The 26,077-nt window shown below is 39.3% G+C and overlaps 1 protein-coding gene across 3 annotated transcripts in view; it reads left to right on the plus strand.

The window, feature by feature from the left end:
* Positions 1 to 19,047, plus strand: part of Sp4 (Sp4 transcription factor) — a 61,722-nt gene extending 42,675 nt beyond the window's left edge. For all 3 annotated transcript variants that reach the window (XM_075948749.1, XM_075948752.1, XM_075948750.1), the window contains exons 5-6: positions 2,922 to 3,121; positions 15,709 to 19,047. In XM_075948749.1, the coding sequence (XP_075804864.1) occupies positions 2,922 to 3,121; positions 15,709 to 15,956 (448 nt within the window). In that variant the 3' untranslated portion in view covers positions 15,957 to 19,047. The remainder of the gene's footprint in view (positions 1 to 2,921; positions 3,122 to 15,708) is intronic.
* The last annotated feature ends 7,030 nt before the right edge of the window (positions 19,048 to 26,077 follow it).

Consider the following 26,077-nt stretch of genomic DNA (forward strand, 5'->3'; position numbering starts at 1 on the left):
AGACCCATTTCTAAAGACAGTTCGTCATTGGATATATAAAAGTCAAACTGGTACCTAATAAGAAGCTTCACTCCTGATTAGCATTCATGGTACTAGAAAATATTCTGCAAGCTGCAAGGGAAAGACAACCCAGCTACAAACACTGCGACCTTATAAGATACCCTGGCATAGTAGGGGCACAAATGTTCTGTCACAATCAGCCACTTTTAAAAATTGTACTGAAGGTCTTCTCCATTAAATGGAGCCCATAGCTGAAACTGATCAAGTGGGCAAGGATCTGAGACTAGATAGGACATGAGCCTCAGGGAAAACCTTCTACTGTTAGTCTGCTAAGGATCTGAGACTAGATAGGACAAGAGCCTCAGGGAAAACCTTCTACTGTTAGTCTGCTAAGGGAACAGAGCAGTGAAGTGACCCCTAAAGACTGACTGCTGTACCTTAGGTGAGTGCCTCCCTCAGCACTCGTCAGAGAAACTTCAGAGATCCATAGCTGGACAGTGTGCAGGCAGGGAGAAACTTTGGAGAACTCACTTCTATATAGGATGTCTTCATCAAACTCCTCTCCTTAAGGCCGGGGGATGTATGTGTGAGAGGATGTAGGAAAGGCTGTGTGAGCCAGAGGTGTCATACAATCAAAAGACAGTGGATTCCAGACATAACAGGACCAGTGCACATGTGAACTTACAGAGACTGACAACATACACAGAACCTGCACACATTCAAGGCAGATGGGAAGAGGGAGCAGAAATGGGTTCCTTTTCCTAACCAAGAAGCTATTTGCAATTGATACCTACTAGCCAAGGAAAATGAGTTTTCTCCAAAGGAGTGGCACTGGATATAACAACCGTGCTCAAGAGCGGGCCTTATCTTTAGGAATAGTTGACCAGCAAACACTCACTCTATCTGGGGGAGGCCTTTTGATCGCATTTTGTTTTGTTGTAACAATTTTTGTCTGTTGATCTTTTATGTGTTCTGATTTTCGTAGGTTTTTTTTTTTTTGAGAAAGAGAAACAATGTAAAGTTGATAAGGAGATGGCAAAGGAGAGGAAAACTATAGAATTAAAAACAATGAATTCTATATCTCCAATTATATCTGTGAAAAAAATTAGCTCTGTTTTACTTCTTTTTCTACTCTGAAGTTCTGTTTGTTTGGGTTTTGGGAGCAGGTCATCTAGTTTGTCCTTTATGACTCCAGCTGTAGAACCCTGGATCAAATTGAGGACACTCTTTTCTCATTTTAATCAGAGAAGGATTATTATGACAAACACTTTGTTGCATTTGTTATAATGATCATGAACTTTTAAGGAAATTCTATAAAGTTGTAACATAAGTAGTCAGTACAAGTCAGCATTTTTGCATGTTTATGATAAAATCCTCCTGGTCATGGTCTACAATTCTTTTTATACATGACCAGGGATGTATAGGAAAACCTTGTCTCAAAAGCAAACAATGATATGTATTAGAGGATGGGATTTCATCAGTAAAGCTGTCTGAACCTAGGCTTTGTGTAGTTCTAATTCTTTTCGTTACAGATTTATTTTGATTCGCCACTTGTATTTGGTTGTTTGCTTGTTTGTCAGTTTTCAGATTTTCTGTTTAAGAACTCATCTGCCTCATCTAAGTGGTTGATAACAGATTTATCCCTAATGTTCCTTTAAGATCCTTTCTATTTCCATGAGCTTGATAATGATTTTCATTTATGAGTGAATTAATTGAGTTTGTTTGTCTTGGTTAGTTTAGCTGAAGGGTTATCATTTTGTTGATGTCTGCGAGCATATGTATGTTTGACATTTTTCACATCTGAAAGCTCCCTGGGCCTGTCTACTTGCTTCTTCCCAGGATTAGCAGGCCTGTGGTTAAGCCTTATCTCCGGGTACCGTGTATGTGCCCTAGGTGCTTTGCAGCAGCTTGTTTCCTTTGGGAAATGATCTTTTCAGTTAAACTTCAGCTTTCTTGCAGATTGTCAGCTTCTTTGAGAAGATCTGGGGCTGATTCTGGATAGAATTTTGGAATCAAGGCTCTTAGGTGGGAAATTGGGCAATGATGGGGACAGGGACAGCATTATTGTCTTGTTTTCTTAACCTTGCCTCCCCCAGCTTGGTTGCTCTAATTTATGAACTATGTGAATGAAGGTCCAGAACCACTCGGACGGACCATGTCATTTTCATCAAATCACAGTTAATGCGGAGCTTGTGTCCATGGATTGGCACTGGGTGCCTTTAACCACCCCCAGCTGGAACTCAGCCTCAGAACGGGGGGTGCTGGCAGCAGAGTGAGAAACACCGCACACTGCCCCTCTTTGGAAGATAGCAATTTGACTGGGAGGCTGTACTGCCCTCTAACTTGTCATGGAGGTTGGAGGGAAGGAGACCAACTGTTCTTATATACTTCTATAGATGTCATTGAGTGAATATTTGCTGTTATTTGTTCTTAGGACCATGACCGGAGACTCTTGGACAATGGTTGGGAGGTAGATTTATAATATACTGGTTTTGCTGGGAGGGATTCATGGAACTCCTTGACACACCGGCCTGCTACCAGTGGGTCTTTGTATCCCACATCTTGGTTAGCAGGCTTTTTGGTACTTAGAGGAGAATTTTCACGAGTTTTGTTTTTCTTTCCCCAGGTGTCAGTAGCATGCCTGAACTCCAACGCTAAGGACACTGGGGCAGGGAGATTATCAAGTCCAGGCAACCAGAGCTATGTAGTAGACATAAATTCTGAGACTTGCCACATTTTCATGGGAGTTTTTTATGTAGTACATGAGCATATTTTATTTTTTCATTAATGCACAATTTTCTTATGTTTATTTATGTGCAGACATACTCAGAAAAGAAATTTCTAATCATGTAGAGGCCTACCATTTTGGCACAGATAGAAGCTGAGTTTGGGATGTAATGGTATTGCTTTTCTTCTGTTAGGGGCAGCAGTGAACCAGGAAAGAAGAAGCAGCACATTTGCCACATTGAAGGGTGTGGGAAAGTGTATGGCAAGACCTCTCACCTCCGAGCACATCTCCGCTGGCACACTGGAGAAAGGCCTTTCATCTGCAACTGGATGTTCTGTGGCAAAAGATTCACAAGGAGCGATGAGCTTCAGAGGCACAGAAGGACCCACACAGGTGAGTTGTTTATCTCAGGCTGCAGCTGTTCTTTTTACTTAGTTCTCCGGTGCTTACTGACAGTCACACTGTGAAGGGCAAGACACCTTACCTCTTTCTGACGTACATTTATTTTACTTCTGCAACTTTATCACCATATTTATGTGACCTGGAATTTGTTCCTTTTGCTTTTTAGGATGTTACATTCATACAATTTTTTAAATAAGTTTAAATATGTAAGACGAAAACTAGATTATGATTGTCAGTATTTTTAAGGAGGAGAAAGGGGGTTAAGAAAGGTGGTATCCACTTCCATATTGGACTATCAACAATCCATCAGCCAGAGACACTGAGCTGTTCTTTACACTTTTGGAGATGTCTAGAGTTGTGGGATCTTGTCTTTTAGCATACCTAATTGGTCAACATAGAAGCAATGTTTCTCCCTGAGGATGAAGCAAAGGCCACTCTAGTTGGTTTTTGTTTTGCTTTGTTTATTGTTTTATCTTTGGTGGTCTGCCCTCCAGCTCCTGAATAAATACACAGAGACTTCTTCTTACCTTTGAAGTCCTTAGCTTGGTTTGTTTCTAGCCAGCTTTTAAACTTAAATTATCCTGTTTCTCTTTAATAACATTTTCCTCAGGGCTTTTTACCTTTCCTTATTCTTTTCATCTTTAGTTTCTTCTTACTCCATGGCTGACTGGGTAGCTGGCCTCTAGTGTCCACCTCTCCTTCTCCTTTTTCTGTTCCTCCTACTTTCTAGGTTTCTCCTCCTATTTATTCTTTTTGTTTGTATGCCAGCCCCACCTATCCTTTCTTCTGCTTAGCTATTGGCCATTCAGCTCTTTAGTAGACCAATCAGGTGTTTTAGGCAGGAAAAGTAACATCACAGAATTAAACAAATACAACATAAAAGAATGCAACACATCTTTGCATCACTAAACAAATATTCCACAGCGTAAATGAATGTAACACATCTTTACTAATATTCTAGAAGTGACCACCATTCTTTACGGTTAGTAGATCTAATCCTTGCCAGTTCTGTAACACCACAGAGCCACAAGTCGTTTTGGCCCTCGAGCATGAGGAAGAGGTCCTGGGTGAACTGAGAGGAAAGCTGACAGTAGGTCATTAGGGAAGTAGTTAATCCTGGTGGCCCAGTGGTGATACCACCAGTTAACCCAGGACTGAGAAGGGATAGGACCTGAACCATGCGTTTGCCGTACCATGCCTTTGTAAACTTTGTGATAGGAGCCAGCAGTTTTTCTCTGGGACAAGGAGCATCAGGGCACAAGTCCCTGACCACCAGCAGGTAGGCAATGGTAAATTTAAGTGCCTGATCCCTACAGTGATCATATTGGTGTCCTTGAGTAATCTTCCTTTTGTTTTTACAGGAAATGTCAAGAATAACATAATAAATATCCACTTAACATTCTTTCACAATTATAATTTTGTTATTTTTAGTAAATCAATTCACCAAAGAAGTCAGTATCAAAAACAGCAGTCACCATCGGTCTGTGTTTTGGTGTCATGTTTCTAGTGTATTTTTAATACTCATGCATACTATTTGTGGGTCTCCATAGAAAGCAATGTTTTATACAGGTCATAAAATGTTACATAACAATATCATTCTACGTACTTTATTTTCCTTTTTACTCAATTACACATTTGTTTGTTCTCAGTGTTCCTTCACATGATAACCACAGAGCATGAAATCATGTCCTGCATGTTCTCAGTGTCCTTCACATGATAACCACAGAGCATGAAATCATGTCCTGCATGTTCTCAGTGTCCTTCACATGATAACCACAGAGCATGAAATCATGTCCTGCATGTTCTCAGTGTCCTTCACATGATAACCACAGAGCATGAAATCATGTCCTGCATGTTCTCAGTGTCCTTCACATGGTCACCACAGAGCATGAAATCATGTCCTGCATGTTCTCAGTGTCCTTCACATGATAACCACAGAGCATGAAATCATGTCCTGCATGTTCTCAATGTCCTTCACATGGTCACCACAGAGCATGAAATCATGTCCTGCAGTGTTGCTTGTTGGTAGGTTCTCTGCTGCTCTGACAGCACTGGACATGTAAGGGATCACAGAGCATGTGGACTTGCTAATGGTGTCTCTACAGTGGCCCTCAATGTTTCTGCTTGACTAGCTGTGTCAGAAGTCCGCGCTCATGTATTCTCACTACTGGAGTGCTAAGGCTTCAGAGTTTGTATCTGTTTAAACTAGTTTCTCTTTTTAAAGTTACATTTTTCACGGTTTTCCCTGAGATCAAGCATCTTTTTATGTGTGTTGTTTGTTTGACTTCTTTGCCATCCTACTACTTCTTGATTTGTCTTCTGGGGTATTTCTCAGTCATGTCATTTATATGTTGCAGATTTACCCCATGTTTTTGTGTCTCCTTTTGTCATACAGAACTTTTACACTTTTCGCTGCAAAGCCTTTTTAATGAGAAAGTCAAGTCTAAAATAATTTTGATGTTATTGGAACATTTTTATTTTTATAGCTTTGAGTTTTTTGTTCTTTGCCTCTAGTTTGGTCTTTAGATTGCCCAGACGAGTAATTTTGTTTCCTTTTGGTTTTTTTTTTTCCCATGTGTGTATGTGTGTGTGTGTGTGTATGTATATAAGAGAGAGAGAGAGAAAGAGAGAGAGAGAGAAAGAGAGAGAGAGAAAGAGAGAGAGAGAATGAACTAAAGCTGTAATATTTTCAAGCCATTTCTTGACTGGTTTATTTCTCTGTACTAATTTGCACTAACATTTCTTTCAAACTATCCTCTGTAATTGTGTCTAATTTCTAGGTCCCCTGTGACGAAGCGTTTTGTATTTGTCAGTTTTTGCACAAGCACCGTCCAGTTTCAGTTACTGTAAGCTGTATGAAATCTTGTGTTGAGAAAGTACCTGGTTCTTACTGAGTACGTTTCAAGTTAGGTGTTAACCTGCAGAAACTGAAGTTGTATGTTAAAGACGTGGGAGGTCCTAGAACTGGCCTTTCTTAGGAGCTGCTGTTTCTTATGTGTTTGAAGGTATTACTTCATTTGCTGCTCAAGCCTCACCATGAGATAGAAACAAGCTCTGTCCTTAGAAAGTGATCTCCGCTATCTGGGGATGACTAGGAGTGACGGAGGCCCTAGGCTCCATTCCCAGCACCATCAGTTGGTAATAAATTACAAAGCACAAACATGGTATGATCCACCTTGGCACACCTGTGGAGTAGCAACACAAATGAGCATGTTGCTCTGCCCAGGAGCTTAGCATTATGTTACCTCTGTGAACTTCAGTTTTTACAAGTATTTAAATCTGTTAGTGTTGCTTGGTACTTCTAATGCTACCTCATTCTTGACATTATCAAATATGATGTGATTCAAAGCTAATGCCGTGACAATGTTGTGTGTGATCTTAAGAATGCCCGCATGAGAATATTTGCCATCTCCTCCCTGGATTTGCAGAGGAAAAGTTAAAAAAGTTGAGGAGAATTGCCATTTGACTTGAAGCCTTGCTTTGTGATTGCAGTTGTTTGAATTGATGTGTTTGTAAAGTCTTCTGTGTCACACATCCATACTCATACAGGTACACAAAACATAAATGCTACAGAATCAAATATTAATAACTGACGGTATGCCCCACCTTTTAGAGTCAGGGTCTCATGTATCCTTTTCCTAACCCACCTGCCTCCACCTCCTGAGGGCTTAGAGTACAGCCATGCATCATCACATCCTGCTTATGCCATTCTTGGTGTTAAACCAGGGGCTTGTGCCTGCTAAGCATGCACCATCTAAGCCACATCTCTAGCCTTTCTTTCCTCCTCATCCCTCCTTTCCCTTTCCTCCTTCTCCCTCCCTTCCTCTCTCTTCCCTCTCCTTTTTAATATGATTCAGATTGTAATCATCTGCTCTCTTAGTAGAACATCAGAATCAGATGTTCTTTATGCTTATTGATACAAATGTTTTGAATATATATTATTTTATATAAATTATTTAATTAAAGCATATTGAGGGATATGAGGAGATGCCTATATGAAGAGTCTGTGCTCCTCTTACAAAGGACCCTAGTTCAGCACCCAGCATCAGTGTAGGGACCTTTAAGTCCAGCTCCAGGGAGTCCAGCGTCTCCATCATCTGGCTGCCAGGGGTTTTGGCTCTCGTGTCTATGTTCTCCTCCACAGACAGAGCTGCTTTCACATTATATTTTAAAAATCTTTTTTAAAACGTTAGGAAGTGTTTTAAAAAATCAACAAAACTATTAGGGACTGAGATTGGGGCTTGGTGGTAGGATGCTGGCATAGTGTGCAGGAAGTGCAGGTCCCAGTACTGCAGTGAGACAAGGTGAAACCTGGCATAGTGTGCAGGAAGTGCAGGTCCCAGTACTGCAGTGAGACAAGGTGAAACCTGGCATAGTGTGCAGGAAGTGCAGGTCCCAGTACTGCAGTGAGACAAGGTGAAACCTGTTTGGCACCAAAACTCCTAAGCCCTGTGTTGATGTGCTTATAGAGAGGACTTCGAAAGGGTTGAAAATAGCCATGCCAGTGCTTGTTAATTTTGTTGAAAACAGTATCAAACAAAACTATCTTTTGAAATAAGTATTGATTAAAAGTTGAATATGTTTAAGTTGAAAAAGCTTTGATCATTCATGGCTTTTTGTTCAGTATTTAGCCATCACTCACAATAGAAACACACTGATTGAATGTGAGTAGGTAAAAAAAATAATTAAAAAATTATTTTTAATCCCCTTTGAAAGTAGTAAGGATTAATTTGCTTTGCTAAAATAATGTAAAGTCTGTAATGATCCATGCACAGTATTTAAAAATCAATAGTACATAAACTTGTGAAGGAGGCTCTTCCTCACCTCTCATCCCGGTCGCAAGAGAAAATTACTGCACTGTGTTTTTTTTTTTTCTCCCCCTGTGATAGTATCTCTTTAGATACACTGAAATATTTTGCCTGACTTTATGACAGTCAGGTTAATTTTGTGAATAATGGCTGACCTGGTGTCTTGTTCCTTGAGCAGCAGTACTTAGGAGGAAGGGGAAGGTGCATCTCTGTGAGATAGGCCAGCCTGACCAATCAGCATACAGAGGGACAACCTGCCTCAAAAGAAAACAACAAAACTTTATGTCGTTGGTTCGACATTTAGGGTTCTATGCAGAAGTGACTGTTCTAGAACACATCCCCTTATTGTTTGGTATTCAGATGCAGTGCGGTCATTGTTTTGTTTGTGACTCTTCTCTGGTTTTATGCTGCAGATTTAAGCCCCCCCCTCCCCCATCACTGCTAATCTAATGGTGTTTCAGGGGAAGGCAGTCAGGTATGATCATGCTGCCATCTTAAACAATAAAGAATTACATTTACTTTTTCTGCTCATTGGAAAATATTATAGGAATAGAACCAAGAGTTTATTGTACATAATGATATAGATGTACATAGAGCATACTTCATGTAATAGTATAGCTCATTTCAGTGAATATTTTACTGTAGATATGGTACCCATGTTTTTAGAATATTTCATTGGCCAGTTACATTGTGCCAAGAAGTAGTCAATCCAGGAATGATTTCTGATAAGTAACGTTATAGGGAGGTTTCATCTTCAACCACATTTTTCACCAGCTAAGAAAAACCCAGAGATGCACCTGAAGTGCTGTGTACAGTAGACTTTACAATGTGTTGCGGAGAGTTTCATAATATCCTATATAAAGGTATAGGTAATTAGAGGCTCAAGTGGAAAGGACAGTTGATAATTGAAATGCCTATAGTTTCATGTACAAAAGAAAAAGGATTAATTGGTGAAATAGATAAGGTCAGAAACTCTATAGTTACATTAAATTTTTTTTCCCAGAAAGTAGGTGCTCGCTGCTTCAGTAAGTTTGGAGAATGTTCAGAACTATTTCCTGTGACTTGGCCACGAGCCAAAATGAATCAGCCTTTTGGTACCAGGGCTAACATTTTATAACTGGGTAGTTTGCTTGTTTTCTTATCTAAATGATGGGATTAACAAAGCAGACAATTGAGGCATGAACTCAAACTTAAATAAGTACCCAGTGCAGGTAAGTTTCAAATTGTTCTGCCTACTTTGTCTCCCCATCCTATGGGTTAGTGTTTAGAGGTGCAAGCAACAAAAAAATAAGAGAAATTCCATGTATTTGGCCAGAGAAGTCAGAAAAGGGGCCAGTGGGCTCCCAAACCAGGCCCATCAACATTCCATTGCAGTTGTGGCAACATAGATACCAAACAGTTTATACACACTCACATCTCTAGCAAGAGGATCCACAAAATGGGGCTATGTTTACCATGCTATGTGAGTGGAATGACCATTATTTTTCTCTCAATATTTTTGCTCAAACTGTGGCCCCAGATAGATGCTATAAGAGGCCATAAAACTTGGCGTTCTAGTTGGTGAAATAAAAAAAAAAGATACATTTGTGCCTTGAAAAATATGGAGGAACTATTGAGGGAAAAAAGATGGTCACTAATTCTGTGTGTACAACAAAAGAAATGCTAGCTCATTTCTAAGCTGTGCATGCACAGGGTCAACATAGAATGACACAAAACCTGATAAACCATCACCTAATTCTTGCATGCGCACATTCTCCCTATCCTTCTGTGCTGTGTGTGTGTGTGTGTGTGTGTGTGTGTGTGTGTGTGTGTGTGTGTGTTAGAGAGAGAGAAAATGCACTAAATCCACATATATGTATATCCGTGCACACACATGCAAAAACCAGAGGGAGGCATCAGTCTCCTTCTTAGTGCCTTGAGATAGCCTCTCTTACGGAACCAGCAGTTTATGGTTTAGGCTAGTCTGTGGTTAGGCTGCTTAGCTAATCAGCAAACTCCCAGGATTCACCTGTCTCCAGTCCACGGTGCTAGGCTTATAGCTTGCACAGCCATTACACCCCCTCCTTTTTTGTACTTAGAGTTTAAACTCAGGTCCTCATGGTTGTCTAGCAAGTGCCTTTGCCCACTGAGACATCTCCCTAGCCCGTTAACAATGCCTTCAAAGAGGAGTTAATATTGAAACTTGGAAATTCGAAAAAAGAAGTACGAAACTGAATCTGAATGGACATAAGTGGAGGTATTTTCTTCTCATACAAAAACATTTCATAGAAGATTTTAAAGGACTCATAATCTCCACAGCATAAGATCTCAACTGTCTAGAGTACAACAGGATGCTAAAATAATCCAGATTTAAGAATTTCTCAGACTTTAAAGCAGCCACTAAACCCATGGTCCATGGACTGATTAGAAGCAAACATGATGAAAAGAAATGGAAAAGCAGACACTTGCAATTAGAGAAATTAAAACTATGGGACATAACCCAATGGAAAAGTACAATATTCAAAGTAAGAAATGACTAAATGTTCAGTAGTCATATGGAAACTGTAACAAGAGAGCAGTGCAGTTGAAGACAGAGCAATAGAAATTAGAGTCTGAAAGACAAAGGGAAAGACAAGACAGCAAGAGAGTGAGTGGACCTCAGGGATGCATAGGGCGGAAATGAAGGATCTAAAGTTCAAATAACTGGAAAGAAGGGAAAAGGTTGATACAGGAAAAACATCATACAGTGGCCAAGGCTTCTCATATTAGGTATTAATTAGAGATCCACATGTTAGCTAAATCCTAGTGAAGTGCTAAAAGGAAAACATGCCCAGGTGTGTCACAAGATCAGTCTACTGCAGACCAAAGATGATGAGAATCTTGAAAGGCAGTGAAAGAAAATGACACGTTGTATATGTACATGCATATACAGGAAATGTAAATGTAAATGATAGTAGCTTCCCCCTAAAAATTATGGGGGTTGAGGAGTGAGGGAGGATATCCTTGATATCAAAAGCAAACTGGGACCATTTAGCCACCTGTAGTAGCACATTCCTATAATCTTAGAACTTGAGAAGCTGAGGAGAAAGAGTCTGAGTGGAAATGCAGCCTAGGCTACTTCATAAAGTTCAGGCCTAATAGTTCTTTTTTAAAATATGTTTTGTAAGCCAGGTGTGGTGGCACATGCCTTTAATCCCAGCACTCAGAAGCCAGAGGCAAGCAGATCTGAGTTCAAGGCCAGCCTACTCCACAGAGTGAGTTCCAAGACGGGGATACAAAGAGAAGCCCTGTCTCAAAAAAAAAAGAACAAAGTAAAACAACAGCAAAAACGTGTTTTCTGCATATGGTAAATGCACCTAAATATGTGTAGATGCACACTCGTGTGTGTGCATGGCCAGAAGAGGACACCAAATATTTCTTCTATCACTCTATGCATTATTCATTGGAAGCAGGGTCTCTCTCTCTGAACCTATGGCTCACAGGGCTAGGTTGACAGCCAGCAAGCCCAGGTGACCCTTCTCACCCCCCTCCTATAGTGTCAGAGTTACAGGTATGTGCCAGACTACTGCCAGCTTGTTACATGGGTGCTGGGATCTGAAGATCCAAATTCAGCTCCTCGTGACCGCACAAGTCCTCTCCAACAAACCTACTCAAGATGAAATCAGATTAAAAATATTTATCATCAACTTTGCATCAAAGAAATATTTCATGATAATACTTTTATATCCAAAAGTTCTTGATGGTAAAACAGTAAATGTTATGAGAAAGAAACTTGAAGTGAAGGGAGAACCATCTTAATCAACAAAAACTGGAGTTAGTGCCTGACATAGTGTACACATTTTTAACTTCAGCACTAGGGAGGGAGAGGCAGGCAGATCTCTCTCTGAGTTCATGCTCATCTGGTCTACGTAGTGAATTCCAGGCCAGCTAACGCTCTATAGTTGAGACCCTGTGTATATACATAGGTGTGTGTGCAGGGTGTATATACATAGGTGTGTACACACTAGTGCATACACACTAGAGAGAGAGAAAAGAAAATGTAAGAATGAAAATAGAGGCAGAAACTGAAACTAGGCTTTGTAGCCCATGCTGGCCTTTGACTTGCCTAAAATGAGCAAACAGCATGTTTCCATGAGCCAAGAGAAAATCTCAAGGGAAATTAGAAAATAACTTCTACTGAATCAAAGTTTCATCACATAATTTATAAGATTCAGATGAAGAGGGAACTTATACCATCCTCTTTTTCAATCAGTAATCTAATGTTTTTTACCTTAAGAAATAAGAAAATGAAGAGATCCAAAATGAGAAGTTAAATAATGAGTGGAAATAGGGAAATAATTCTGAAAACCCTTTAGACCATGGCCTGTGGGCATGAGTCATTTCTGTACCGCCAGAGGCGGATCCGAAGGCTGCACGCGGACTAGACACATGCTGAGCCACTGAGCTAGTTGTACCTAGACCACTGAACCCAAAATTGGATTTGCTGAGAATCTTCATCCCTCAGTCACATTGACCAAGAAAGTGTGTGACCACCACTGAAGGAAGAGTAGACATTAAATGAGCATAAATGGACGAGCTGCATGACTCTACTCTAAATGTGAAAATAACCCAGGAAAGGCCCAGGATCAGGACTGGCTCACGGAGAAGTAGATAGGATTGGGATGTAGCCGAGTAAGTGGGCACCAAGGATAGCACACTGAAGCTGCCCCTGGGAACACTGAGAGTACAGTTGAAGATTTGTTCACTGGAGCCCTTAAGGCCAACCTAGTCTGTCTTGAAATTAATTTAAAATGAAAGAAAATAGACATCACAAAATCCCTCTTTTGTAATGAAATAGAATTTGTTATTAAAAGCTTCCAGGAAATAATATCCTGGATCCAAATCTAAGAAGACTTCATTCCAGGTGTGCAACTCTGAGCATTTGAAAGTCATTTAGGCAAGGTAACTTACCAGATTAATAATGGAATAAGAAATTACACTGACTTAAATGACACAGTAAGTATCTGACAAGATTCTCTGGCCTTTTTTATAAAAGTTCATAAAACTGAGCTGAAGAGAACAACACAAACGTAGCAGCTCAAAAGAACGCAATTGTCCTTTAGTTTCCTTAGGTCACAGGGTCATGGGTGAGCATGGCGCTGCATTCAGGGAAAGAAGCTGCCTTGAAGCCCATCCACACTCAGCCAGCTCAGCCTTGGAGTTAGATCAGGTCCCTGCTTCCTGCCTTTGGTCACCTGGCCAGTGTTTGCTCTTGAATGGTGTGTGCTTTTCTTCTCGTATGTGTTCTGGAACACCTCAAAACTCTGGTTGGTTCCTGTCACACTTCTACTCCCTCTAATGCTAGATACAGAGAGGTCTCTTTGAACAGCTGGTGCAATTAGATTGGAGCACCTAGACAGTTGAGAATAATTTCCCTGTACCAAATTCCATAACCTGTGTAGTCACAGTTGTTAAGCTTTGTAACATATGTGTAACTTCTGGGGATTGGGACATGTACATCCTCATAAGCCATGTTGTCTGCGACAGTAGCCAGTATCAACAGATTTGATAAGTAGATGCTTTAATCAGAAAAGGTGATCATAAATTCTGAATACTCAGGTAGCTTTGGAGTAATTAAAATAATTTTGTCTATAAAATTGTATCATCTGTAGTTAACATAAACATTCTTTACTTCCTTGAAGTCCACTGATGATGTTTGCTGAAGGTTAGGAAATAAGAAATTATTACCCAATATAACAGAAAACACTTCTCTGGAAAAGGACCTTGAGAAAAAAGGAGTCATTTCCCTAGTGTACATTTCCTTGTACAATATAATTTGAATATTCGAGATTTTAGCCCACCCTTTGTGGCTTGAAGTTAATTTGGTAACCAAATGGATGTGTAGAAAGGCTGGGCAAGTCCCCACTAAGCATGTCACCATTGTTTCCCTCTTGCCATCTGTCATGGAATGCTGCGGGCTAGACTCTCTGGACTGCTCACCGGAGTCATAGATGTACATGGTGGCTGAAGGTTTGAGAGAGGAGTTAAAATCAGACATGCTCAGTCTTTCTGTTGCCAGTGCCATGCATACTCAACAAATACTGTTGGAAAGTGACTGAGTTTATGAACATTGCAATTAAATAAGGTTTGCTAGACAGCCACCATGCGGCTTTGTCTCCAGCTGTGTACTTAGAAATGCTCCCACATCTCAGGCCATCACCCTCTGGCCTGTGACTCAGCCTTGGCTGCTGTGAGGTAATGGCAGTCTAGTTGCCCTGTGCTGGAACATAAGAAGCACATGTGTAGGTGCTGTGCTCTCCAGGCAAGCTAGTTTCTGAGCCTCAACTAACTCATCTATAAAATCAAAATCTAAAACTAGATCATCACTGTTTCTCTAGCTTGAACGTGATCAACTGAAGTCATTTATGGTCCAATAGAAAATGATGGCAAAACTTTCTCAATTGTATTTAATTTTCACCCTTGCTGAGTGTCAGCATTAATAATATCCGGACTCCTTTGCTTTAGCGATTTACTGCCTGTATTTTCAGTGCCTCTGAGAATTTTGTCCAGTGCATTTATTTAGACTTTAGAAGAAAAATTCTATATTGTAAATGTAGTGAAGACAAGGGCTGGATGGGGGAACATCTGATATGCCAGAACTTGAAATTGTGGGTTTTCTCTTGGCGAGTCAAAGAAGGGCCAAGGAAACCAAGACAAATGAATGTCCATATTATCTAAATTCTGTTTCCCACCAGGAAAACCCTATTTCACTGCCATAACAGTTGTAAAAGGAAGGACTAAAGCTGTTAGCTAGGTAGCCTTTGTAAACGTCAGGATGGAACAGTCAACCAAGCTTTCATATGTCTTACTCCATTACTCAAAAAGAAGAGAGGGGCCTTTGCCCTCGTTAGTGAACGCTTGATTTGTACTCTAGTAAGTGGAAGTGATTCTAATTAGAACTGGCTTATATTTTGTAGAAAACATGTTTAAGGATCGAAATAGCACCATTGTTCTTTGGAAGCTTAAGGCTGGATTTAATTTGAAATATATGTTCCCAGCTCTCATTTTTTTACTTATAAAAACATAGCATACTACTAAATTCTTAGCTTAAAATAGTTTCTAAGAGCCAGGTGATGGTGGTGCACACCTTTAATTCCAGCACTCAGGAAGCAGAGGCAGGCAGATCTCTGTAAGTTCGAGGCCAGCCTGAACGACAACACTAGTTCTAGACAGACTCCAAAGCTACAGAGAAATCCTGTCTTGAAAAACTTTAAAAAAAAAAAATCTCAGGTTTAAAGATGAGACCCAGCTATCAACAGCACACATGGTCTTTCCCTTTGTACTGTGCTTTTTGGTAGAGACATCAAGAGCTCTTATATCAGGAACCTTTCTATTTTGTAGATGGAGAAATTAAGGCTCAACGTGATTCTTTACTTGTTCCAACTTTTACCCCCCTAGTTCATGGCAAAAGAGGACTTTTAAGTTAAGCTCAGGTCTTTTATTCTCAGCCACTTGGTTTTCCTCTACATTGTTTGCTTGTTTGTTTTGTTATTGTTTTAAGTAGAAAGGGCTAAGAGATAACTTAGTGATAGAGAGCCTGCCTACAAGCCTAAACAAGGCTCTGAATTAAGATTGTTGGCTCCTTACCATCCTAAAAACAAGAAGAAAATGTTGTGTCCCTACTCAAACTAGGTGTATCTCTATATGTCATAACTTATAAAAGTGAAATATTCTTGGAAGAGAAATTACTAGAAATTAAAATTTCATTTAATAAAATATGTATATAATTTCATGTACTTCTTATGTTTACAGGTGAAAAGAGATTTGAATGTCCAGAATGCTCTAAAAGGTTTATGCGGAGTGATCACCTTTCCAAACATGTGAAAACTCACCAGAATAAGAAAGGAGGTGGGACAGCTCTTGCCATTGTTACCTCGGGAGAACTGGACTCGTCTGTCACAGAGGTGCTTGGCTCTCCACGGATTGTCACAGTTGCAGCCATTTCTCAAGATTCCAATCCAGCAACTCCCAATGTTTCAGCAAACATGGAAGAATTCTGAAACGCTATTTCTAACAGAGACCTCTAGTGCTGCACTTAAGTTTACACACCTTTGAAATCTGGAAATGGGCTGGTCAAGTGGAGATCAGAGTGGGAAATCGCATCTGCACCTTGGAATCTTTACGTATTCCAGGGATTTTTGGTTCAACACATAAAGTGTTGAATTTTTAAAAATAGAAAAAGAAAACCAATGTACTGGAAACAGAAAAGTATTTCTTCCATGTTATAAGTTGCTGTAGTCTTTGGAAATACATCACATAACCTTTAAGCAGACCCTCCCTCTAATGTCCCAGTTGCTGACGTGTCTAAAGAGACACCTTTGCAAGCTGGACAAATTAAAGATCTGTTTGGATGGACCTTGTTCAAAGTCTAGTCAGTAATAATTTACACACACTTTTACTCTCTAGCACAGAAAACAGATTGTGATATGACAATAGGGATAATACTGTATTTCTTTAGCTTGGTTTTTGGGAAAAAAATCCACTTAAAATAGTTTTGGCCGTCTTTTCTAACTATCAAAAGTTCTTCAAAAGTTGAATTAGGTTACGTTCCAAAATACCAACCTGAGATCTATCTCGGGTTTTTATCACCACTACATTATAGTAGTGTGTATGCAGACAATCAGTGAAGCCCAATTATTTTCTCCGTTTTGGAGACACAAGAGGACCTTAGAGCGAAATCTTAGATTAAATTTTAGATTGAAAATTTAGGAAAATGCTGGGGGAAAATTTATTAGAACAGAAATCATAATAGCTTCAAAAAGGTGAGAGTTTAACAAGTTTTGAAGTTAGGGTTGACTGTGTGCCTAACCCTGTGTTCAGTAGCAAAATTTCATTTTAAATGCTCATATTGGAAATGTTCGCATAGATTACAAATCTATGTAATTTCATGTTCTGTAAATATGAGTTATGCTGACAATGTGTAGGATTCTTTATGCTTTGACTTAGTAGCCAAAGAAAGAATTATCATGCTTTTTCAGGTCAGCAGAAATTTATTTTTAACTACATTATAATTTCGTTTTCCTTTGCTAAAAATTGGCAAATCCAATTTTATTTCTAGTACTGTGTTAGGCTTATAAGAATTTATATCACAGTGATGTCTTTATGTTGTATCAATAACAAAGTTTTCCCTAAAGGTCTAGACAGCTTAGCAAATATATAATAAAAATGATATTATGAAGCAAAAAAAATATTTTTGGAAAACCAGAATACTTTTCAGTCAAATGGTGACTGAAAATATATTTCATTTTTTTTTTTGTGCAAGGGTCTTAGAGAACAGTGTCTTATTAGGAAAGATGGCCGAACATTTCATATGAAAAACAATTGGATTATTCTACTAGATTAAACATTAGTAAGACACTTAATGTTTTTAGAGCGTGCTTACACAGAATCATAACTATTGAAACTCACCATTTGGAAACTAAAATTTTTACCTAATTCATTTGTTATTGGTTTGAAGATAGGTATATGTTTTCTTGTGCATTCTTTACTATTTCAGGAAAAATACTGCTCATGAGAACTCTCTTCCGGAATCATGATGTTTGTTGTCGTTTTGATGAAGGAGAAATACTGTAATGATCACTGTTTACACTATGTACACTTCAAGCCAGCCCTTTGTAGCGTTATATAAAACTGAAGGCCTTTTGTGCTTTCGGTTTGTATAAAAAAGCTTTGAGATTAAAGGAAAAAATTTTTACACTGTGGTTATAAATTTCAAGTTTCTTAAAGCTTTTGTAGACTTGTAACAAAGTCTTTAAATTTCAGTTGAATTTTGTAAGTTGTTTTGTATATTTTATTTAATGTACTCTTAACAACTGATGCATCTGGCTTTAAAACATCAGGATCAGTTTGTTGTTTTGTTTGGTACAAAGGAGCATTTGGTAGTGTTAATTTTAATTTTATTATATAGGAGCTGAAACATCAAATATATATTTTATCTATCATGCTACACAATCAGTGCTATAAATTTTTTTATGCAAAGAGACTTTCTTAATGTTTTAATCATGCTTTCTCCAAGCTATACTTTTGTTGTTAGCACCAAGTATGAGCACTCTGCATCACTATTCCCCAAGCCAGTTTCATGTAACTCATATGCTCATCCAAAGTGCAAGTTATCCTCACCAACAGTGAGACCTATTGTAGATGAATCAGACGAATCTGGACATCCTTATGGTATATAAAACAATCAGTCAGCAGACACATTTCACCACTGAAATTAGAAATATTTGGACAGTCTGTTCTGCATACCATTCTGAGTCCACCTTCTGTCGTACAGCAGTCGTAATTTTCAGTGTCCTTTGACTCCGTGGGATATAGCTGTGTTAGGGCACAGATGTGCGGTAGAGTCTTGTCAATGGCATTTCACTGCTCATTCTCTTTGCCACCGGTCTGAAGCTTTTCTTTGTAAAATTATCAGTGCAGAGCTCTGTATTTATCATGGTAGAACTCCAGTGTTAGAATAGTTTTCTCTTACAGTATACTTTCTTTGGTTAAGTTTGTGTATGTGTTGCTGATTACATTAGAACTTGATGTTAAGTCATTATTTATCACACTCATGAGAGCAGTAATAAAAGTGTGTAATCTAGGAGAAAAAGTTAATTTGTCAAACTTAGATAAGCATGATGTTTAGGTCCTATTTTTCAATTTTATAACTGTTTTATTGCAACAATATTTGTATTTGAGTCTCCATTTAATGCCTTGTGGTGTTTTTTTATGCATGTCACTAAGTTGTCATCTCACATAAATTGATGTGCAGCATAGGGTATTAAATCTACATAATGATTTTAAAACAGAAATAGTTGATGGTAAAATGTAAATGTTTTGCAAAAATTCCTTATAAAAAGTTTCGTAGTAACATTTCACTTGTAAATTTTTTGTAAAAAAGAAAATGGTTAAAAAAAAAGATGAATACAAAAAAAAAAAAAGAAGAACCTGTTTTCCCATATCCTAGAATTTAGACAATTATTCTGCCAGCAAAGCCTCTGGGGCTGTAATTGACATTTTTACAGTGCTGATTTGTATAAAATTTGTTTTTTGTGGATTTGGAAATAAAATCATGTACAAGTTGTTGCCTGCAGTAACAATTGCAAGTAACCTTTTAGAGTCCCCTTGGGTTGAACATGCTTCATTTAATTATGTATATCATAGAGCAGCAATAAAGTGTTTAAACTATCAACCTTCTCATCACAGTGAACACTGAAAATTTAAATGCCTCTCACTAGAAAATGTATTGGCAACCCTTCTTAATCCTGGTGTTCAGATCTGATCAACACTCTTCTCAATATACCACCAAAGAACTCCAGCTTAGATTGCATGTTAACTTGTGGCCGTTGCTGTAGGCATTTATGGAAATTAAATTTTGATTTAGAGACACTTCATTTAAATAATTTTAAGCAATAAATGTTAGGAAATAGTAGGATGGTCTAAAAATTGGAAAACAAAATTAAAATAATATTTAAGCCCACAGCAGTATGTAGAAGAAGTGTAGGCCACCTAGATGTGGGGAGGTCTGTAAAGGAGAACAGAGCTGCTTTTCCTTCTAGCAGACTTGCATGTTTCACAAAAACCTTATGAATACACTTGAGTATGACTTTAGTGGACACATTTCAAGTCTATATACAGCAGATCTGCTGGAGAGAACTGCAGGATGTTAGGCACCAAGGGAAGTGAGCTGCCCACACGGCTCCAGTAGTGTTTAAACATGGCCTAGGTAGGGTGGTGTCTGTGTGTACATAGCTTGGACAACACAGCCTAAGGCATGACTATGCTACAACGCACATGCATAGCTTATGTCCTTAACAGTGATCAAACCAAGGGACAGTTAAATATATGCTCCCCCACCAAGTAACAACTTGGTCAAAAGATTTCATGTCAAAAGTAAAGGTACCCATCTTGACCAGGCTTGTTCAACTATGCCTGTCCTTTTTTCCTCTGGGTGGTTCTTAGCCCAAAGCTTAACGTCCGTTCCCAAAGATACACTTGGAATTCTTTGGCTTGTTTGCTTGTTCCTCTTTTTATCCCTTCCCACACTAATATATGTTTCAATTTCCTGAAAGATTAACATGTACTTATCAGGATGGCACTGCCTGAAAAGATGAAACTCAAAACCTGAGACTTTGACTTTGGAAACAGTAATGGTCTGGTTTCTGAACTAGGAATGTCAACTGCATGAACAAGTTGGGATCAGTCACAATCAGGCTGCTGACATGAGACTGGTGTGGAGCAGAAGCCATGCTTAGAGCGATAATGTGGCACCTGTAGTCCACAGCGCTGCTGTTAAAGATGACCTTGTGTTTCACATAGCTTACCCTATCTAAAAGGTCAGGTACTAATTAAAGAGTACAATGACTTCAGATGCCAGGAAGAGATGTGGAATTCTTGGATTTTCTTCAGGGATTGTTGTTCGTGCTGTAATGTACATAATAGGCTCCGTCAGTTTGTCATTGTGTTGGAAGAATTTAAAGGCATTTTCTAAGATTTTTCTGGTTGGCATGGCCCTTGGGTTCTGCTTCTCTTAGTAGCAGGTGGCAGTGAAATCATTTATTTTTGGATACCTGAGCACGATCTCAAAAGGAAATAGTAGAAGCAATCCAGGAAAGGAGAGATGGGAAGGGCCGGAGGAAAGCATGAAGGGCTGTTCCTAATGGAGTCATCTCTCCATGGTGATGGCACTTGGAAAAGAAGCCAGAGTTCAGGCTGGGCTGGATTAGTGGTTGCTGATCCAAGTGTTCAGTTACTCCTCCTGCATCTTGCCCTTTCTTGCACAGTCTTGATTGATACTGTCAGTGAGCCCACCAAGCGCCTGGTAAGCAGCAGCATTCACAGTCGGTAACCTAGAAGAAGGTACTTCATTCCTGTTACTGTCCCAAAATAGCATAAACTGCATGCGTTGTGAACAGTAGAAACAGGCCAGAGGTTCAGTGTCTGTTGTGAGCCAGCCCTGGTTCGTGTGTTGCCTTGACAGCCCTCACACAGTAGAAGGGGTGAGGTGGCCCTCCGAGGGCACTAACACCATTTCAGGAGTTCACCATTTTTAAGATCTTACAACCTCACAGAGGCCACACCTCTACTGTGTTGGGGTCTGGGGAGACAACCCATCAGACCCAGCAGGGGGCACTGAGTGGCCAGATGCTTGGAATCGGAGCACCGTGGTGCAAAGCTAACTCAAAACTGCACAAAAAGGAAGGAAACTTCATCGAGAATTAACCATTTCAACTACATTTTTCTCAAGCTGAGCTAGTTTGCGAGACAACAGTCTCTGGAGTGACATGTCACACTGGGAACAAGACTGAAGTTACAGAAGCATATTGAGATGGTGCCTCCTGGGAGGAGCCAAAGCAGGGCAAGTGAGGATGCCCAGGTTTCAAGACAGCTGAGAAAGCTCATCCAGAGATGGATTCCACACCACCGAGGGACAGGAGACAGGAAGAGATGAGCCTGCACAGATGGTTGGAGCAACGATTATTCTTTGCACCCTACCTTCCTAGGTGGTTGGCTTGGTTTAAATTGTGTTATTTATTATCTTGCTATGAAATTCAGTCTAATAAATATTTTATTTATAGTAGTATTTTTGTGATGTGGAAGCTATAATAAAGTTATATTTTCTGCTGATAAAATTGTTTCTAGTTTATATAACTTTATGCTGGAATTAAATATATGAATAATTCATAGCACAATGTAAAAGGCATCATGATTTCTAAGTATTTGATCACCTAACAGGTTTGAAAACTACTACTGAGTAAATACCATAAAAGAAAACAAGCTAACAAAAAAGACATACCAAATTCAATAATAGTGTAGCTGGTTACACCCTTAATTGACTTTACAATCACTTTATATCTTTACAGCTTTCTTTACACTGGCTTGTGCTTTGTGGAAAGATGCGTTGTAAGAATGAAATTTATGAATTTTTGGATTTACTTTCTGATTTCATGGACAGAAAAAATATCATTACTGGAAAGTCAAGTCCCAATTTGGTGGTCCTCTATTAGTTTCTTTAAAGAACCTGAAGTATTTTTGTCGTTGCCTCTTCTCGTTCATTTGCCTTTGTTTCTTACGATGTGGATGGTGGTTTGTATTAGAGGTCTATGTTGTTTCTTACGATGTGGATGGTGGTTTGTATTAGAGGTCTATGTTGTTTCTTACGATGTGGATGGTGGTTTGAATTAGAAGTCTATGTTGTTTCTTACGATGTGGATGGTGGTTTGAATTAGAAGTCTATGTTGTTTCTTACGATGTGGATGGTGGTTTGTATTAGAGGTCTATGTTGTTTCTTACGATGTGGATGGTGGTTTGAATTAGAAGTCTATGTTGTTTCTTACGATGTGGATGGTGGTTTGAATTAGAAGTCTATGTTGTTTCTTACGATGTGGATGGTGGTTTGTATTAGAAGTCTATGTTGTTTCTTACGATGTGGATGGTGGTTTGTATTAGAAGTCTATGTTGTTTCTTACGATGTGGATGGTGGTTTGTATTAGAAGTCTATGTTGTTTCTTACGATGTGGATGGTGGTTTGTATTAGAAGTCTATGTTGTTTCTTACGATGTGGATGGTGGTTTGTATTAGACATCTATGTAAATTGGTCCACAGATTCTGCAAATCACTGGAAGTGCTTTCTCCTACAACCCATTTGTGAACAAGACATATTCAAGAAAAAGTGGAAGAAATAAGCAAACCTGGCAGATTTCTTGGAGTAATCATTTTACAGAGACAGGCATTTTTCTGTATTTTTAGGAAGAGAATTATCTTGCTGATAAAAGCAAATTTTAAATATTAATTAAACTGACTTGAATCTGTGATCTTGGCAATTCTTGAAAATATTAATATGAGTTAAGACTCCCCCTGAAAATAAATCCAAATAGAATGCTTATCTTCTGCTCATATATTTTATTCTAATGGAATTTTGATTAGATTTGTGAATTATGTATGTCTTTTAGGAAAATAGAAAATGTCTTTCGCTCCAGCATTCAGGATAATCCCAAAGTGTCATTTTTCAGGAGATTCCAACAGCCCTCCTGTATTAATTTTCCTCGGTTAAGCTGGAATATTGCCATAGCCCTGAAGTCCATGCAGCTCGTTCCAGTGTCCATGCAGTGATCTTGAATTTATGCAGCAAGGCAGAACAATAGATTTCCTCTGTATTTAGATGTCAAACCCATTTACCCTATTCCGAGGTTATAAAGACAGTTATGGGTTCTCTTTTTCCATATCTGTGTTCTGAATATTGGGGTCACTCCGAAATTAATGTTAGAACTTAATCTTTAAGGAGCTCCTGTGTCAAGAGTGGGGATTTTACAAGAGTCTGTCCCAGAGGGACCCTGTGAAAGGCCCCAGACAGCTGGCTGGATATTTTTGCCATATGAGTGCACGCGGAGAAAATAGCATCTGTGGGCCATCATCCTGTGCTTCCCAGCACCAAGAACCTCGGGATTGCTGATGTTGATAAGCTACCTAATTTGTGTATTTTTATTATAGCAACGCAAACAGAGACCAGGGTGACAGGCAAGAAGTTAATGAGGCACAAAGCACAAAGTCCATTCGGCAAAGGAGTTGTGCATAGTGACAGAAGCAGGCTCCCAGAGCAACTGCTCTTCCTCTCTCCCATCCTTGCTGGATCCTGGGTTAAAGTGGAGTTGGGGACTAGAAGTGTCTGTTACTTCCTGGTGTGTGCAGCTTCCTCAATATTAACTAGTATATGATCCCAGATGACTTTATGCTCAATCTATACCCTTGTTTTCAATATTTGAATGGAAAAACCCAGTCAATCAAGCATCCATTTAATTGCTAAACTAACTTTGTGATGAAGCCCATGCTTTTACATAGCATTGTGCTTAAACATGAAAATCAAGAAAAGATGGGCAGAAGTCATTTTCCTTCAAAATCCTTAGGGCTGACTCAAAACTTCCCATAAAATTGGCATAGGATGCCATTTGATCTGATTGTCATATTTTGAACAATTTTAAAAGGTAAATCAGAGAAATGGTTAATAAACGCAACAGTAACAGATAAACAAGATCGATTTCTTCCAAAATTTTCTTTGCTATTTATTGAATGTAGAACACAATTTTATGCCCCCACTGAGAAGCCTCATCATTGATGTTACAGTATTGCCTAAATGTTTTCATTTATACCTCTGAAAAAGCTTGCTAGATATTTACACATTTCTATATGCCTTGCTCTCATACATGAAGAAAGCATGAAAGTTCTCCTTCATACCAGGGCTGAAATTTCTACTCATGTTTTTGTCTGGGTGTTAGACTTTTGTTTTCTTTGCCTTGTTTTTGAGGTGGGGTCTCCATGTAGTCCAGGCTGGTTCTTGATATATAGCCTAGGAAGACCTTGAACTCCCAAGCATTTTGCCTCAATGTCTGTCCCAAATGCTGGGACTTCAGACATACAGCACCAGGGCAAATTCAAATGTTAATTTTCTTTTCCCTCTTTCTGCCCCCTCCCCTCTCACTGCTTATTAAGATTTTCATGTAGCCCAGAATGATCTCAAACTTGATATGTATCAAAGAACTTCTAGAACTTCTGATCCTCCAAGTGCTGGGATGCCCGTATGTCTACTCTTGAGTGGTAGTTTTAAAGCTGCCATGTTCGTTCTTTCATACTCCAGGGTTCAGTAGATGGAGACTGATCACCCTCTGCTGAGTGTAGATGGCACTTAATGACTTGCTTCTAAAACACAGAATACAGTCTATAGACCAGAAACTTGGAGACTAAATCATTAGAAATCACTGTGGCCTCCCTCTTAGCTGTTCTCTTGGATTTGTCTTTCCAGAGAGTCCTGATCCTATCACATAAACAACCCTATGAGAGGCTCTGGCGGCAAGGCAATGGTTTCTCTGCACAGTAGCCTCTCAAGTGAGCCCAGAATGATTGTCCAAGCCAGTCCACTGTTAGGGTGACTGCAGCCTCAACCTGTGAGACTCTGTCCAGAGATGCCTAACAGAACGCCTCATGAATTCTTGATCAGTGCAATATGATTTGTTGGGTATTGTTCAAAGCAGGGTGGAGAGTGATTTATTAGACCACAATAGATAACTAATATCCCATGAGTCCTCAGTTTTCAGTCAGTCTCATCATCTGGGTCATTCAGAGCATTGACACTTACACCCTGTTCACAGGATACTCCACCGGGGTCTCCGAGATTTCCTCTCACTGGCCATATCCAAGCAAGCCCTAATGAAGATGTATAGAGGGAGAAAAGAATGACAATAGACTCGCCTTCTGCATGACCACAAATATAAGATACCAATTTGAAAGATACTAAAATGGGAGGAGGGGACAATGTACTCTGCAGGACCCATGAACTACATTTTAAGTTGTGTTTTATTTATTTTCAATTGCCACCAACTGGTGCAGGACAATTGTCTATATTCTGTCAATTATGTTTTAAATAAACACTGATTGGCCAGTAGCCAGGTAGGAAGTATAGGTGGGCCAACCAGACAGGAAGTAGAGGCAGGTTAATAAGATAATGGGATAATAAGATAAGAATAATGGGTTAATATAAGTTATAAAATTTAATAAGAAGCCTGAGCTAATGGGCCAATCAGTTTATCACTAATATAGACCTCTGTGTGATTTCTTTGGGGCTAAACAGCTATGGGACCTGGTGGGAGGGCAGAAACCAGGCAGGATAGAAACCCAGACACAACCAATTTCCTTTCTTCTGTTAAGACCAGCATCTTAGGGGATAGAGAGGTGGCTCATCTGTTAAGAGCACTTATTGATCTTCTAGAGGACCCAGGTTCAATTCCTAGCACATGGTAGCTCACAGCCATCTGTAATTTCATTTCTAGGAGACCTGACACCTTCACAGAGATAGACATGCAGGCAAAACACCAATGCACATAAATAAAAATAAATTATTGAAAAAAAGACAGTCATTTTGTCCATTTTAGGGCAAACATGTTTACAGAGACGATTCTGTTGACATCTTCTGTGTCCCATAGTGACAGGATATCTTAACTGTCCATGGTTCTTAAACGTAGCAACTCTGAGTAGGCAGTGGGGGTGCATGTGGTCTTTGTATGAGCGAGATTGCTTTTGGTAGTTGCTGACGGATCCTATGCTGGTGAAATTTCATGCATCAATAAGAGCGTACTTGTCCTTGGAAAGT

This window comes from Microtus pennsylvanicus, chromosome 14 (assembly GCF_037038515.1).
Source record: "Microtus pennsylvanicus isolate mMicPen1 chromosome 14, mMicPen1.hap1, whole genome shotgun sequence".
Classification (NCBI taxonomy): Eukaryota; Metazoa; Chordata; class Mammalia; order Rodentia; family Cricetidae; genus Microtus; species Microtus pennsylvanicus.